General features: G+C 40.9%; 1 protein-coding gene across 3 annotated transcripts in view; it reads right to left on the reverse strand.

Annotated features, from left to right (window-relative positions):
* Positions 1 to 15,581, reverse strand: part of zbtb10 (zinc finger and BTB domain containing 10) — a 48,911-nt gene that overhangs the window by 17,224 nt on the left and 16,106 nt on the right. For all 3 annotated transcript variants that reach the window (XM_062056597.1, XM_062056596.1, XM_062056595.1), the window contains exon 2: positions 2,678 to 3,704. In XM_062056597.1, coding sequence (XP_061912581.1) covers positions 2,678 to 3,704 — 1,027 coding nt within the window. The remainder of the gene's footprint in view (positions 1 to 2,677; positions 3,705 to 15,581) is intronic.

Genomic DNA, 15,581 nt, shown 5'->3' on the forward strand with positions numbered 1-15,581 from the left:
TATTTTAGTAGATCATTTACTAACAATATTATCACTAGCCACATGTACATGGACGACATCTATTTAATCTGATCATTATTCGGATTAGAATGTTACTGTGTACATGGACCCTGAAAAAAAAGATCTGATTACAACGTACATTTTCATGCATCATACCTTAAATAGAAAAACTTTAGTTTGACATGCGCAGAACCGAACATAAACGGAAAGGTGTTATTTGTGCTATGGCGCCATCTTATGGACGAGTTTGCTCACTGCAGGTTCTGACTAAGCAGTGACTTCCACTGTAAACAGACACTGCCTTGTGCATTTCTGCTTGTCCATCGTTATCACTGTATTTATTTATCATTTTTTCCTTCTATTTACAACTTTTGTTGTACCTCTCTTTTTGAAAGGGAGCTGTTCTGTGCTTTTTATGTTGATATTATGTGCAGGGGTTGCGGCGCGTCTTCATGTTATGACATTTTGTGTATGTGTTTGAGGCTAGCAGTCAGCACTTGGAGTAGCTGTAATGTCATGAATAAAACAGCTCGTTAAGACGACAACTGGATCCCTTCTTTTATTGTTACATTGAAACATGACACTCAAGAACATAATTGTGTTTTTGCTAGTCTCATTTTAAAACAACAAACTCAACAGTATATAACGCTACTTCTGTACATGTTGAATGTTAGTAGACAGCAGCAAGACAATCGCTTCATTCCGAGACTTACATTTAGTGCCCCTCCACCACCAAAGTATAGCTGACATCAAAGACATGCGCAGTAACGATAATTCTAACCCAAATTTCGGAATATGTGTTTTCATGCACTACAATCCAAATGACTTTCAGCATAAACTACCTGTCGCGATCGGAATTAAATTTTGATCCGAACGTGTGAGATCAGGTCAGAATATTCCGAATGACGTGTTTACATGAATCATTTTTATTCCAGTTAGGCTTTTAATCCGATTAAATGTGTCCATGTACTACTGAAAATGTAATGTAAAATTATATACAATGCATGCAAATAACTCAGAAATGTTTTCCCATTTGGCAACTCTATCCTGCAGCCACGCCCCATTAGGTAGTAAACTTTCCGTGTTGTGACCTATATTTACAGATCGTCACGTCAAAAATATACCTTCTCGCTGGCTAGTAATAGATACAGTAGAACTACAACTGGTTCAGCACTAACAGTGTTCGGACTGTAATCATCCAAATATGATTAGCAGCAAAGTAGACAGCCGTCGACATTGTGGCCTGGAGAGCGAACGGAGTCGACAACAAGTAAGCTTGTTTCGTTGCTCCTAATAGTCTCCCTGTCCTGCAACTCAGTGTGGCGTTTAGGCAAGAGGAACAGCGAGTACCCACGGCTGAGGTGAGCATTCAACACATTTTGTATGGATCGTATTTTTATTGATTTTTTTTTAAATTTTTTTTTAAACACATGTTGCAGCAAAAATTAACGTTTAAAAACGCAGATTTCCGCCTTTTTGCGGAAATTTCACTTATCTGAAAGCTGCAAAAAGATGCATTAAGACTGCACTGGTCTCACACTAGCCATGGAGGGGCCATTAGCACTCCCCCTAGCATCACTTGTGGAGCGCATTAGAGGAGCTGGAGGAGGAGCTGCAGGCACTAAGAGCATTGGAGCGCATTTAGGGGAGGCCTGAGGGAGAGAAATGTTTCCCCTGCTTTCTTCATTATCCTGCATTAGGGAGGGCTTCTCTCTCTCTTTCTCTGCAGCACATCCAACAGCCCCCCACACACCCATCCATTCCATAATATCAATGTAGAGAACCACACTCTAATGGCCGAAGGAGAGATTACGGCATACGAAAGGGATGAAGCTGTGCTAGATTAAAAGGTTATTCAAGGGAATCTAGAAAGAACAAAATAAAAATCAGTTAAACAACATAAAGATGGATTAGCATTCAGTGTATAGGCCTTGTGAGATCTTTATTCTTTTACAGCGACCAAGGCAGTGACTGATAGAGGCTGGACACACTTCTGAGGGGACAAAGCGATCCAGGCGGGCGTTAACGCGGGTAAGCCGCCCTGGCTCTGGAGTGATTAGTGGAGATCATCAGCGGACGACGGGCAGGTTGAGAGCTCAATAAGCACACACATCCCTGCTGGGAAGTGCAACTGCGGCAATCGGACTAGGCCTTAAAACAACACAAGCGCACTAACTCTTTTTTTATAACGCACATTTTCTGGTATCAATAATTTGATTTATGGCCAAAGATTGTATTCAAACTAGTATAATTATTCCGGCTCATCCTGGAATAAAGTATTTTCAACTGATACATTTCACTTTCAAACAGTCCTTAATAACCTTTTTTTTTAAGTTGTACTTAATACATCTGACTGTTACCCAAAAAAAGACAAAAATCTAAATAAATCTGACACGCTCCTAGATTTAAAAAAGGCAAATAGGCTAAAGCAGTATAAAGTTGCTGTTAAAATGTGAATGTAACGTTACTGTAGCTAACATAGCTATGCTAGTGTTCCTAACATTGGTGTCCTCCTGTCCCACACCTTAAGTTACACTAATGTATGCAGTGTATATACTGCATCTATTACGTTGAGTGACAGTAGTTTATGTGTAAAAAACAGATAAAGGGGAGGTTGCGACCATCATTGTGTTTGACTGTGGAAAAGCTCTGTAATGTGTACAGGTGTGCGTCATACCGGCGTTTTCTGAGAGTGAAGAGAAGTCCTCTCTGGGGTAAGAAGCTGACGGCTGGATGAACATCCCCTCGTCGAAGCCCTCCTCAGGCTCTGGCGGGAAGTTGTAGACGAACCTCCGCGTGGTGGTCTGCTTTTTCCGGCGTCCGCTCCCGGCAGCAGCGTCTGGCGCCTCGCGTTTTATCTCTGCACCTGTGCCACCGTCCGTGGCTGGCTCGTTCCAGACGAACACTTGGGCACCTGCCGAGCGTGGCTCATTGGTCTCTGCTGAATCAGAGGAGTTGTCGTTGTGTTGGCTCCAGCTCCGCGAGGCCCCAGGGGGCCCCAGGGCACAGCCCTCACCCCCGACCGTCGTCACCTCGATGTCGCTGGACTCCTCCTTTACTCTGCCGCAATCTTCCTCGTCCTCTGTCACGGCCTCTTTTCCTTGGTTGTTGCTGGCTTTGATTGACAGCTTGGACAGGATGCTCGTCGCCCAGAAGTTGGTCGGCTTCCGGTCCGGACCACGATGCCCGTCTTTGGCCACCGTCCGCCTCTTGTTGTAGTCCACTACAACCGAGTCGGGGGCCTCCTGCTTGATGCTGATGTTGAGGGCATCCTTGATAAATGCCCGGCACGAATGCACCACCTCGGTCATCTGGAGGTAACTCGCCACCGACATGACCTCGATGGCGTTTTGGCTCGTGAGCAGCAGGTTCCCCGAGTAGAGGAAGTCCAGAATGACCGAGAAACCCTGGATGGCAGCCACGTCCAGGTGCGTAACAGTGGCCTGGTCCTGGGGCTCGGTCTGGGTCAGACAGTAGAGGGTTTTGAAGTAGCGGCTGCCCGCCACCAGGATGTTTTTGTGCGCGCGGAAGACTTGGCCCGAGACGACGATGTTGACATCGCAAAGGATGCCACTCTTGCGCTGCTTGTCCAACTCCTGGAGCAGCTGGTAGCAGTACGAGTTCTCATGGGGCTTGTTGCGGAAGTCTTCGTCGGAGGAGTTGGTGGACGGGCTGGCGTTGTCGGCGGGCCTCCCCGTCTCCTTCTTTAAGACACAGAGAACACATTTGCTGTTGGACATTGCGAGGACTCCACTGCCGTGTGCATAATAAAGCTCTATTGTGTGTTTATACAAATGTTCCATACAGGAGCCTCATCTTTACAAAACACTCTTTGCGAATCGTCAAACACCCCGAGGGTTCCTGACACGCCCGCCAGAGGGGCGAAACCAGTTCAACAGGCTTTAAAAGGGGAGCGGGGATACAAGTGAGGTACAATGGAGGGATGGGCTGTGCAGCCTGGAATTCATTACCGTGTTACAGTTCCAAGCATGGCCAAAGTTCAGTAGAGATTCTTTGGAAGAGCTGCTCTCCTGACTCGAAGTACAAAATGTTATCAAAGATTAAAGAGTGTATTACTTTAACATTTGTTTTGATAGATAGTTGTTACGGGTTTGATAAAAGGCATACATGAGGAAAGATGACAACAAAAAAGGGAGACAATCAAATATACCGCAATGCCGAATAGAAGTATAAAAGCGACTAATCAACTATGGTCAAATCAAATTTGCCTAAGAGGGCAGGGGTTGGGGGGGAATCGAACAGATTTAGACTGAGCAACCAAAACACAACCACAACAGAAAAATGCAAGCGAGTGGTAATTACCCAGATTTGTTTTCAATCAAAAAAGATTATTTCCTTCCTAACCACAGATGGCATGTTTTCTTTCAAAAATTGTTAAAATTCCACTTTAAATTAAAATATTTTTTCAAGCAAATCCCATTTCAGCTGCATTGCACTCAAATTGGGGAATTTATCCAATTCAAACTCCTACTTGCTTCTTTCTAGTGTTTTCAGTTGAAACTTTTTACCACCAGCCGGATTACGCATTGCCCTTTCTTTTGGTCAATTATTTCTTACAGGCAGAAAACTTGAGAATGCTATCTTAAGGCAATGGTTTTGTGGAATGGCTTTATAAAATACACTACTGTTTGTATCGTAACAAAGGAGACTCGGTTCAAAGAGTCGGCAAGGTTATTTGTATGCTGTGCACAAGACAGCCACCTGCGGGACCGGAGTGGAACATCACCAAGGGGCTATTCACATCACAGGACTTATATATTGTGACGGACAAGCATTTGCAATGTTGTGTTGTTTGGGTTTGACTTTATTGAGACTTTTTTGGGGAAAAAATGTATTAGACTTATTAGCAAAGTCTAAAAGACATCAGTCATGTTCTACTCCTGAACATGTGTTTATCTTGCACACAAGATAAATATTTGTCAAAAATGCCTCCCTAGGATAGAATAGGATACTTTATTTTGTCATTGTAAAATAATACAACAACATTTTGATGGGTGACTGTGAACAGCAGCTGAAGATAAAATAGACAATAGAAATATAAAAAAAGAAAAAGAAAAACATACACTGCTTAAAAAACTAAAAACTGCAAGATAGACTAAAATAATTGTTCATATTGTGTCTGTCTATGTGTTCTGTATGTCCGGTATTTGTTTGTATACCTAAGTGAGGTATGCGTGTGTGAGACAAGGGATTTGGTAGGAGGAAGAACGGGTGGTGGCAATGGCGTTATGGAGGCCACAGCCTTGGGGAAAAAGCTGTTCTTGAGTCTGTTTCTCCGAGTTTTAATAAACCGGTATCACCTTTCTATAAGTATATTTCTGAAAAACACCACATGGTGGTGACGTTATTAGTCCCCAAAGTTTGACGTCCATAAATCCTTAAATGTATCACACAGCTCAATGTGCTCGATTTAAAAAAATTAATAAATTGGTATTTAAGGGGATTTAGCTGAATCACCGAGACACATCTAGCACATGTGTAAAATTATAGCAATATTTAAAAACATGGCCAACATCAAGCAAAACATTGGCCAGACTTAAAGAGGAATTGCTTTTTTTTTTATTTTATTTTTGTGTCCCATTTACAATCCTTACAAGAACACATGTTTTTTTCTGCATTCTAACTTGTAAACGCTAGCAAATGTCAGCTAACAATGGAACTAACAATGGAGCTTTTGGGATTCGCTCTATTCCGCAAATAAAAAACATCCAAAAGCATCCATCAACGTTCAACATACATACTTTGAGTATGTATGTAATGTCATAACAGGCACATTGATAATAATATGTGATATTCATGTATTTTCCTCATTTTAAGTACAAGGAGGCATATTAATTTCACAGACGCATCACACCGTTCGCTTTTCCCTTCAAAAACAACATTACTACTACTCATGGCACACTTCCTGAGAGACAACAAACACTACTTTTGAACAAATGATGATCCAAAACCTTATATATGTTTTAGCCTGTATATACAGAGGATGAGCTACAAGTTATAGAAGCTGTGTGCTAAACAGACTGGGCTGAAGACTAATACTTTACAAACCATGAACAAAATAATACGAACACTTACTGTACAATGTCTGCGCTCAGTGGGATGTTTATATCTTCCCCCTTAGATGAAGAATTATTCATAATCCTCACGCAAGTTTAAAAAAAAGAAAGAAAAGTGCAGCCAGTGAGCGTCTTTTCGTGTCTTCCTCGCCATCTCCGGGTATAAGTTGGAAGTCAAAGTTGACCAACTTCTCAGTTAATGGCCACAACCTTCCACTATCTAGGTGAGAGGCATACTTTATAATCTAGAATTAACTTTCACCAACCAGAGGCAATGCAGCAGCAGCAGCTCAATATGTCAATACTGTAACTGCACATGCTAGTTAGCGCTCTGTGATCACAGCACCACTAAAAATAGTTTGTCTAAGTTAGCGTTATAATAACAATATGGCTAATACTTGGTTAATATTCAGGTCACAAGATGTAAATACAGTATTTTTGGCGGGGGTTTTTTTTTAGAGGGCTTTATGGGCGGAATAGTGTACTCACATTAGCTGCATTGTTAGCCACCTTGTGCTTGTATTTTATGAATGAAAATGCATTAAAAAAAGGAACAACATGTGTTCTTGTCTTACATAAAAATGGTGAATAATACACACAATTTAAAAAAAGTGAAGCTTAAATAATTGAGAAACTTTGAGGATATTTTATTGCATGTATGCTAGCATATCTACCAAAGCATTTTTAGCAACAACCCATAGGGGGAAAATAAAAGGTGAAAACCATGGGATGTCCTGTTACTGTGGCATGAATGAAACTGTCCAAAACCCTGAATCATAAAAGTACCACTAATACTATTTTTATACTGCAAGCCAAAGTGGACCAAATCAGATTTTTTTCAGATGACTGTTTAGATTACAAGTGAAATAAGACCTTTATCAGGCTCCAGTATAAATGTGCACATGCCCCCCAAAAACTTAAGAACTCGACGTCACTTGGATGCACAGTTCGATAAAGTGAAAAAGGAAGTTGACCGGATTTCGTAAATCAACAAGGAAGTCGCTACAACTACTCAGGGCTCAAATTTAACCACGGCAACTGCGGCAAAAGCCGCGACCGCCCTCGTCATTTGCCTTCATGTCCTAAAAAATTCACCGACGTCTGCGGCAAGAACGTGACGTGACTGCCCTTGACTTTTTACTTGTTAATGGACGAAGGATGTAACAGTAAACGTTTGATTGATTGATTGATTGATTGATTGAGACTTTTATTAGTAGATTGCACAGTACAGTACATATTTCGTACAATTGACAACTAAATGGTAACACCCGAATAAGTTTTTCAACTTGTTTAAGTTGGGATCCACGTTAATCAATTCATGGTATAATGATTATTCATGAAACAATTCCAGACGGTTAGTAACACCGTCTAATTTTTTAAGTACCGAAAAACTGTCATTTATTAATGCATTTGAGGCAACACAAAGTCAGGCGCAGGCGCACTAGTGGTGTTTGGCTTGATAATCATGGCGGACTAACGACACAGACTTTGCTATGGAGAATTCCCCTCGGAGTAAACGGAGCCAAGCGCCCGGTTTTAACGTCATTTTCCCCTCGCTTCCCGCTGTGCGTTTAAGGGCGCACAGCTGTGTTTAGATAGAGACAGGTGTGGACAATATAGGAGACAGACACACTTGTCCCCACACTAAAAGTATACAGCGAAGGAGAAAAGTATTTGGTGTTGCTTTTATTTTGTCAATACAGCATCCATCAGCTGCTGTGACTGAGAGTTATTGACGTGGGGAAACATGCAGCAGGTGATGTGTCGTGAACGCTGTCACAACTTGTTTATAGAGTCTTTAGTTTGTTTACTGGGATGTTCACTCGTCCTTTATTCAACTGCAAACTGTATCAGTGTTCAAATAACAATACTAGCTAAAATGATTTGTCATCTCATCGAATTGAACGTAGGTTGTGAAGATTGTGTATTCGATGTGAGAGGTGTCACTCCTCTTTATTTTTGTTGGCCAAACTGTTGTACTGATAGGAGGCGTTGTTGGAGAAGAACAAAACTTGTTTATTAGACTTCATCTTCATTAGCCAAACTGCTTTGTGTTTTATATTGCCACGCGCGCACGCACGCACGCACACGCACGCGAGCGCACACACACACACACACACACACACACACACACACACACACACACACACACACACACACACACACACACACACACACACACACACACACACACACACACACACACACACACACACACACACACACACACACACACACACACACACACACACACACACACACACACACACACACACACACACACACACAGCCCCTGCCTCGAAAGAATATAATGTTTGCCTTGGTGCCCTTCCAACTTGCCTTGGTGCCCTAAAATATGAGCCCTCCTTTAGGCAACACTTGCCTTGACCTTAAACAGTTAAAATTTTAGGCCTGACTACTACTATGCAAAATAAAAGCCGCCACACCTTAAAAATGAGGGGGTTTTTTTACGTGAAAACAAATAAAAGTAACACTATCAATGGATATAAATAGTGTAATATATTTGGGAGGGTTTTAATGTTTTTTATGGCTGTAAAGTAGAGGCAGAGGTAGGTAGATTACCCCAAAAATTGTACTCAAGTAAAAGTACCGTTACTTTAGAATAATAAAAGTAGTCATCAAAATAATTACTTGAAAAAAAGTAAGTATATTAGCTTTGAAAAAACTACTAAAGTATTGAGTAACTTCAAGTACACTCTGATTTATTTACTAGCTATTTTTTAATGGTTCTTGGACTACAAACGGAATTTCTGTTGGCTGAAATGTGAACATTTTTACAGGCAAAGATGACAGTACATGTTATAGATATTATTTTTACCAGTTTGAAAGTAATCACTCAGTACGTGTCCATGCACTAAATTAGTCAGATTTCTCAAATAGTTCGGCTTTAAATGAACCTTCTTCAGCCCACGGAAACACCTTAATGCGAACGGTCGGACTAACACACCTGGATTATGCGATTGGAAACCAGATCTCTCAAAGAGGGGTTTGCGGCCAAGGGGAACCTTCGTGTCACGGATGCCCCGGCCTCAAAGCGCAGGATATAACCCGGAAACAGATACCATTTAAAAAAAACATCTACAATTGTAATAAAGAGGAGACTGTTTATTTGCTTCTTAAATGAAAATAACAGAACATTTTCAAGTGCATCAATGGTAGAAAAAAAGAAACATTTATTTATTAATAAGGTAACTAAGGAAATGTTGAATGCTGGCTTAATGCGGACTCCCGAACGAAATATGAAAGAGAATGAAGCGCGTATAATACATTACAACGATGATTAATAAAGTGTACACTAAGGCTGAAACGACGCGTCGACGTAGTCGGTTACGTAAATACGTCGACGCCGTTTTTGTGCGTCGACGCATCGCATACTTACGTCACACTACCGTCATGGAGAAGCGCAAAGCAGACGATCAAAGCAGACGATGCGAGCGAGGGGGAAAAAGCACGCCAAAAGTGTGGGAGTATTTCAATAAACAGCCTAATAATGTTGTTGTATGCACACTGTGTCGAGCGGAAATGGCCTATCATAGCAGCACAACGGCTATGAACGAACATTTGAAAAGAAAACAATCAACCATCAACTAGTCAATCGTCCGCGCGAGTATACGTTGTCATCATTACACAAAAACATGAATGTGTAATTTGTATCTGCTAGGGGTGTAACGGTACGTGTTTTGTATTGAACCGTTTCGGTACGGGACTTTCGGTTCGGTACGGGGGTGTACCGAACGAGTTTCTAAGCTAAAGTGTTAACAAGCTGCTTTGCTCCTTCTGCCTCTGTCTCAGCACGCAGCATTGTCCCACCCACCCATTACCTCTCAGTTCCAGCCACATCGACCCCTTCTGAGCGGCTATTTTCAGCTGCTGGGAATATTGTAAACATGAAAAGAACCAGAGCATGTAGACATGCTAACCTTTCTTCATTACAACTGTTAGACACTCACTGGAATGAGTAGAATTGGTTATTGTGTACTGTGTTGGATTGGATGTTTATTTTGCACATTTTAAAAGCAATACTTAATGTTTACAGTGCTCCAGAATATTTAGATTGGCACTTTTTTGTATTGGATGTTTATCTTTATTTTTGCACATTTGAAAGCAAAATAAGCAATACTTTTACTTTTGAATTGCTTATACTATTGCAGAATATTAAGATTTGCACTGGATGTTGACTTTTATATTTGCACATTAAAAAGCAAATAAGCTACTTTTAATTTTGTTAAATGTTAAAAGTTTTAAATGTTGTTTAAATGTTTTAAATGCGCGGACAGAATATTTAGTCATGTTGTTGTCAATGTTGACTGAGTGGCCATACTTCTTTTTTTTTTGTAAATAAAAGCCATGCCTTTTGAAAAAACTGGCCTACATTTATTTTTTCATCTTCATTTTGAATAAAAAAATAATCGGTAAAAGGAAAAATAATCTATTGATTAATCGAAAAAAATAATCTATAGATTAACCGATTAATCGAAAAAAATAATCTGTAGATTAATCGATAGAAAAATAATCGTTAGCTGCAGCCTTAGTGTACACAAACTTCTTCACAGAGCATTTCCAAACTGATTAACAATAACTCTGTATTCCACACAACTGGCAAGATAGTCCAGAAAAAAACAACCAAATTAATCTAGAACAATATCCAGTCGGAGCACCAACGGTCTTTTCCTTTGATTTTAAACTCTCCGTCTACCCACAGAGCCTTTGCTGCCTTATAAATGAAGTCCGAGACATTCAAATGTTTTGTTTTCATTATTCTCGGTGCAAAAATGTATTCGAAAAAACTCGGTGCCGTCGGTCTTTCTCGGCTTGGGACCTGCCTCTGCTCCCATACATTCTTGGTAGTAGTGCCATGTTTGTAACACAATCCAGGATCATTTCTTGATTATGTTTGCTATTTAACATCAGCAGAGCCATTAGAGATGTAATATTTCTAATCTGTGTCAATATTACAGCGGACATCACAACATAGCTAGGCTCTTAACTTGTTAGGAGCCACAGACGCCTAGTGTGACGTCATATAGGTCAACCAGAAAATAAATAAATTAAGCGCGCTAAAAGGAAATAAGCGCCTCCCAGAATACGGGAGGCACACTGCGTATGACCAATAGCTGCATTTGGACACTTGGACTTCACAGTTAGGTGTGAAAATACAAAATAACGAACTATTTGAGAAATCAGACGAGAATTGAGAACCCATCATTCATTCACTCCACATTCACACCTGGTGGTGGTAAGCTACATTTGTAGCCACAGCTGCCCTGGCGTAGACCGACAGAAGCGTGGCTGCCAGTTTGCGCCTACGGCCCCTCCGACCACCACCCATCATTTATTCACCTGTGTGAGCGGAACTGGGGGCAAGGGTGAAGTTTCCTGCCCAAGGACACAACGGCAGTGATTTGGATGGCAAGAGGCGGGGAGCGAACCTGCAACCCTCAAGTCACGATTGGAATGACATTTAATTTAATGGAGTAAAAGTTGCGTTTCTTCCTCTTTAAAAATACTCAAGTAAAAGTACAGAGTATGTTGCATTGTAACTACTCTTACAAGTACAATCTATCCAAAAAGTTACTTAAGTAAATGTAAAAGTGCCGCATTACTACCTGCCTCTGAGTAGAGGACACATGGACATCAGTATGGATCTTTGTTAGCGTTATTTTTCAACTCACATACGTAAAAAACTTGCACAATGTACGTGTAAGAAAATACACCACAGCGTACACATAATTTCCGGTCCTTCAGCAGTCGCCAGTTCTTGGAAATCAAGGTATACTGTATACAGTATATATCATCATACATTAAATATAGCCTATTTTTTGCGCACTCTTGATGAGTGATGCCCTGAAAATTTGGTCGCCGGAAAAGACTTTGATCACCGAAACAGCGCTGCCGAAATTGGATGTTGTGATGGCGTATCCACTCCCGCTAGCGGGCTGCGTATTTTCCTGTGCACACGAATGACGTACCTCGACCAGGTCATTACAGTCACATTTTAAAAGGCCAGATTCCAAACTAATCTGGACTACCTCCTGACGTGGCCAAAATCTGATGTGAAAATATCAGATTTGAAGCACTTTGGAGCATTTGGACTGGCAAAAAAGTATCCGATTTGGGTCACTTGAGGGTCGGGATGTATACTGAATACGGGTATTTTTTAGTACCGGTTCCTAATTGGGTCGGTCCTCCTGGACCGTGAAGATTCTGGACTAACGGTACTGCTATCGCTATTTTTTTATCCATCAGACTGTTGTAATTATGACACGCTGTCACATTTGGTCCAGCTGCCACTGCATATACTTAAAAAATCAACTTGTAATAATTACAAATAAGAAGTAACACCACACAAAAGTTTGTAACACCACAATTCATCTTCAAAAGTCCCTAACAGTTACGCACGATAATAAAAGTTATATAGTTTCAAGTGAATGCCACTAAACTCTCGACCGGCGCAACCGCGCTTTATCAACCGTCCTCATAGCGATCCATCAATCCACAGGCTAATAATAATAATCCAAACAAATAAGTGAAAACATTAAGTAAATCAATAATCCATAAAGTTGCCTTGACGCAAGTTAAAATCCGCCGACAGAACCGTAGTCGCCGTCCGACGTCAGTCCATCACGGCGCATTTGCGACATGGCATTAATAGACATCTTGCTTAAATGTGTCTGTTAGTTCTGTTTCTTGACTCTACAACTGGACGATTAATCATTACACTTGATCACTGAGTCTTTTTTTTTTGTTGTTGACACCAGACACATACATAGGTTGGTCGCTGTCAACTTCCGGTCCGTCACTCAAATACGTCTGTGTGCCAATTAAACACAAAATTATTTATATTGTTAAAAAATGCACACCCACATAAGTGAATTGGTTGTATATTTCATATATCATTTAAAAGGTTTGTGCTCTGTACATAATTACATAAATTATATTTCCTGCTGAGTGTAATTGTAATGAATAGAAACAGTGATAGGTCTGTGTGTTCTTTACAAGATGACGACATAACATAACAACTGCATTAACAAACATAGTTGACTTGTTTAAGACCTAAAAAGCAGGTGTTGATAAAAAGCCTTCCGTGCTGTGAGATGTTTTATCGTGTTGTGGAGGTGTACAACCTCTTCTGCTAATAAAAAACGGTTATAAATAATAAAACATTTTCACATCTTTATTTACACCAATTACATAGTACCGACAAATACCGGTGTCGATAAGGAATATCGATAAGGCTATCGTATTGATAAAATCTTAACGATTTACATCCCTACTTGAGGGCAAAATATTTGGTGTCCAGTGTAAACAGAGCCTGAGAAAGCAACCTGCTAACAAAAACGATGCTCGATTTTGTATGCTTTTGTTGACTTGGTAAAGGCCTGGCCTCTTTTGAGTGACATTACAATTATAGTAGATCACTCTGTCTTTTTTTGCTTTGTACTGTTCACTGAAACAAAGAGAACTCGACCAATTAGACCTGGAGGAGGGCTGTCCAAGTGTCCGTGCCTAGATGATGGGAGGGGAGCTGGCAGTAACAGTTCTACTCCTCCTCCCCCTGCCTGGTACCGAGCACAGAGAGTAAGATGGGGGAGTATGCATGCACACACACGCACTAATGGTTTGGTTAATATATGCAAAAAGGTAAAAGAAAATGCATAGAAACCAATCCCGTGCATTTTTGAGCACACATGCACGTACATCTGAAAAATTGCACAGCAGATGTCCTAATCCAGAATAATTCACGTTGCTACAGCCCTGCATTTTTGTCCCCACCCACAAGCTGCCCACACACACATACACAGCTGGGGTTTCAGCAAGTAATTCAGATTAAATTCATTTCTCTGAGGTCCCCACCCAGCCCCCACCACCACCCACCACACATCCACACTGCAGCTCTTGTCCAAAGCAGCCTGGCTTGGGCACACAGGACAGTATAGGGGGGCTTATCATCCTTGTCCACAGCTGGAGGGATTGAGAGGGAGAGAGAGAAAGGGCGAAAGGGAACATGCTTTGCAGGCTTCATGACAGAGTACACATAATGGCAAAGTGAAAAGAAAGGTCATAATAGGGTGAAAGTTACAATAAAAAGATGGGAGATGTTTGGCGTAGGGCGGGGTGAGCCTGCTCGTAGCGGCACAAAGAGTGAACGAGTGAGACCTTGAGCCTGGAGAAAATGTGGAGCAGTACGCTGAAAGGGGGCGGCGAGGGGAGGGGGTGGGGGGTCAGTAGGATGAAGGAACGCGAGCATGATAGGCGATGAGGAGAAGGAGACGGGTCACCCCATTTTTAGCTCCTTCACAATGGTGAGCGTTCTCCCCGAGGCTCATTGTCCATTCACTCACTGTGGAGCTTTTGTGAAAAAGACCTCTCAAATCGCTCGCTTATATTACGCTGCAGATCTTCCGCACTTTGCCCGGCACAAAAAGGAGCCCCGGGTTGGGCGAGGGCGAGTCGGGACGAGGATGAGCGAGAGGGGAAACAACACACATCAAAGCTTCTTTGGACGGGGCCATGAACCGAAAGGTTAGCTAATGTGAAGATAGCACTCGCTGACAATTTGGTTTGCCTTTCCATATTGAAATCCCAATTCGCCGTTCTAGGAACCGACCCTTATCTATTCTACGTAATCAATGACGCCGTTCGTATTCCGAGGTTCCATTGTGTTATAAATTTGTCATGCTAACAGTGCATGGACTATATGAAAACATCCTACTAAGTCAGAAGTAGGGCTGTAATAATATGAAAATGTTGTATCACGGTTATCATGACCAAAATGATCAGTTATCCTTATTATCAAGTTTTGTTGAATGTGCTCTTAATGTGCATAAACACACACTGAAATCTTTTTACCAGTTATATTTTTTTAAATAACTAAAATAAATGGGCACATTTTTGTAAAATACACTATTTTGCATGTTATGTGTTTCTTATGCTTTAGTGTTTTAGTCTTAGTATTTTATCTGTTTTAATGGCTAAGCTTTTTTTTGTTTAAAATATTGGTTTGTGCTGCAGCACTTTAAGATGTATTTAAATGAAAAGTGCGTGACAAATAAAATGTATTTGTGGAATACTTAGCTATCATTGAACGTACGGTAAAAACACCTCTTTTGAGTATTTAACGATCACTCTGTTCTTAGAGAGCACAGCTTGTAGGTTTAATGTGCACAACTGAACAGGTTAGTTGCTCAGACAGCAATATCTTTATATAAGTTTAGATTGGGGTATGTTGTTTCTTAAAAGGGAACTGCACTTTTTGGGGGTAATTTTGCCTATTATTCACAATCCTTTTAAGAGACAAGAACACACGTCTTTTTTAATGCATTTTAACTTGTAAATAAAAGTTTAAAAAAGTCTGGAGCCAATGTCATCTATAGCCACGTATACACATGGACAAAATGTATTTAATCTGATCATCATTCTGATTAAAATGTTACTGTGTACATGAACGCTGAAAAAAATTATCTGATGACGTGCATTTTCATG

The sequence above is a fragment of the Entelurus aequoreus genome, linkage group LG08 (assembly GCF_033978785.1).
Source record: "Entelurus aequoreus isolate RoL-2023_Sb linkage group LG08, RoL_Eaeq_v1.1, whole genome shotgun sequence".
Lineage (NCBI taxonomy): Eukaryota > Metazoa > Chordata > Actinopteri > Syngnathiformes > Syngnathidae > Entelurus > Entelurus aequoreus.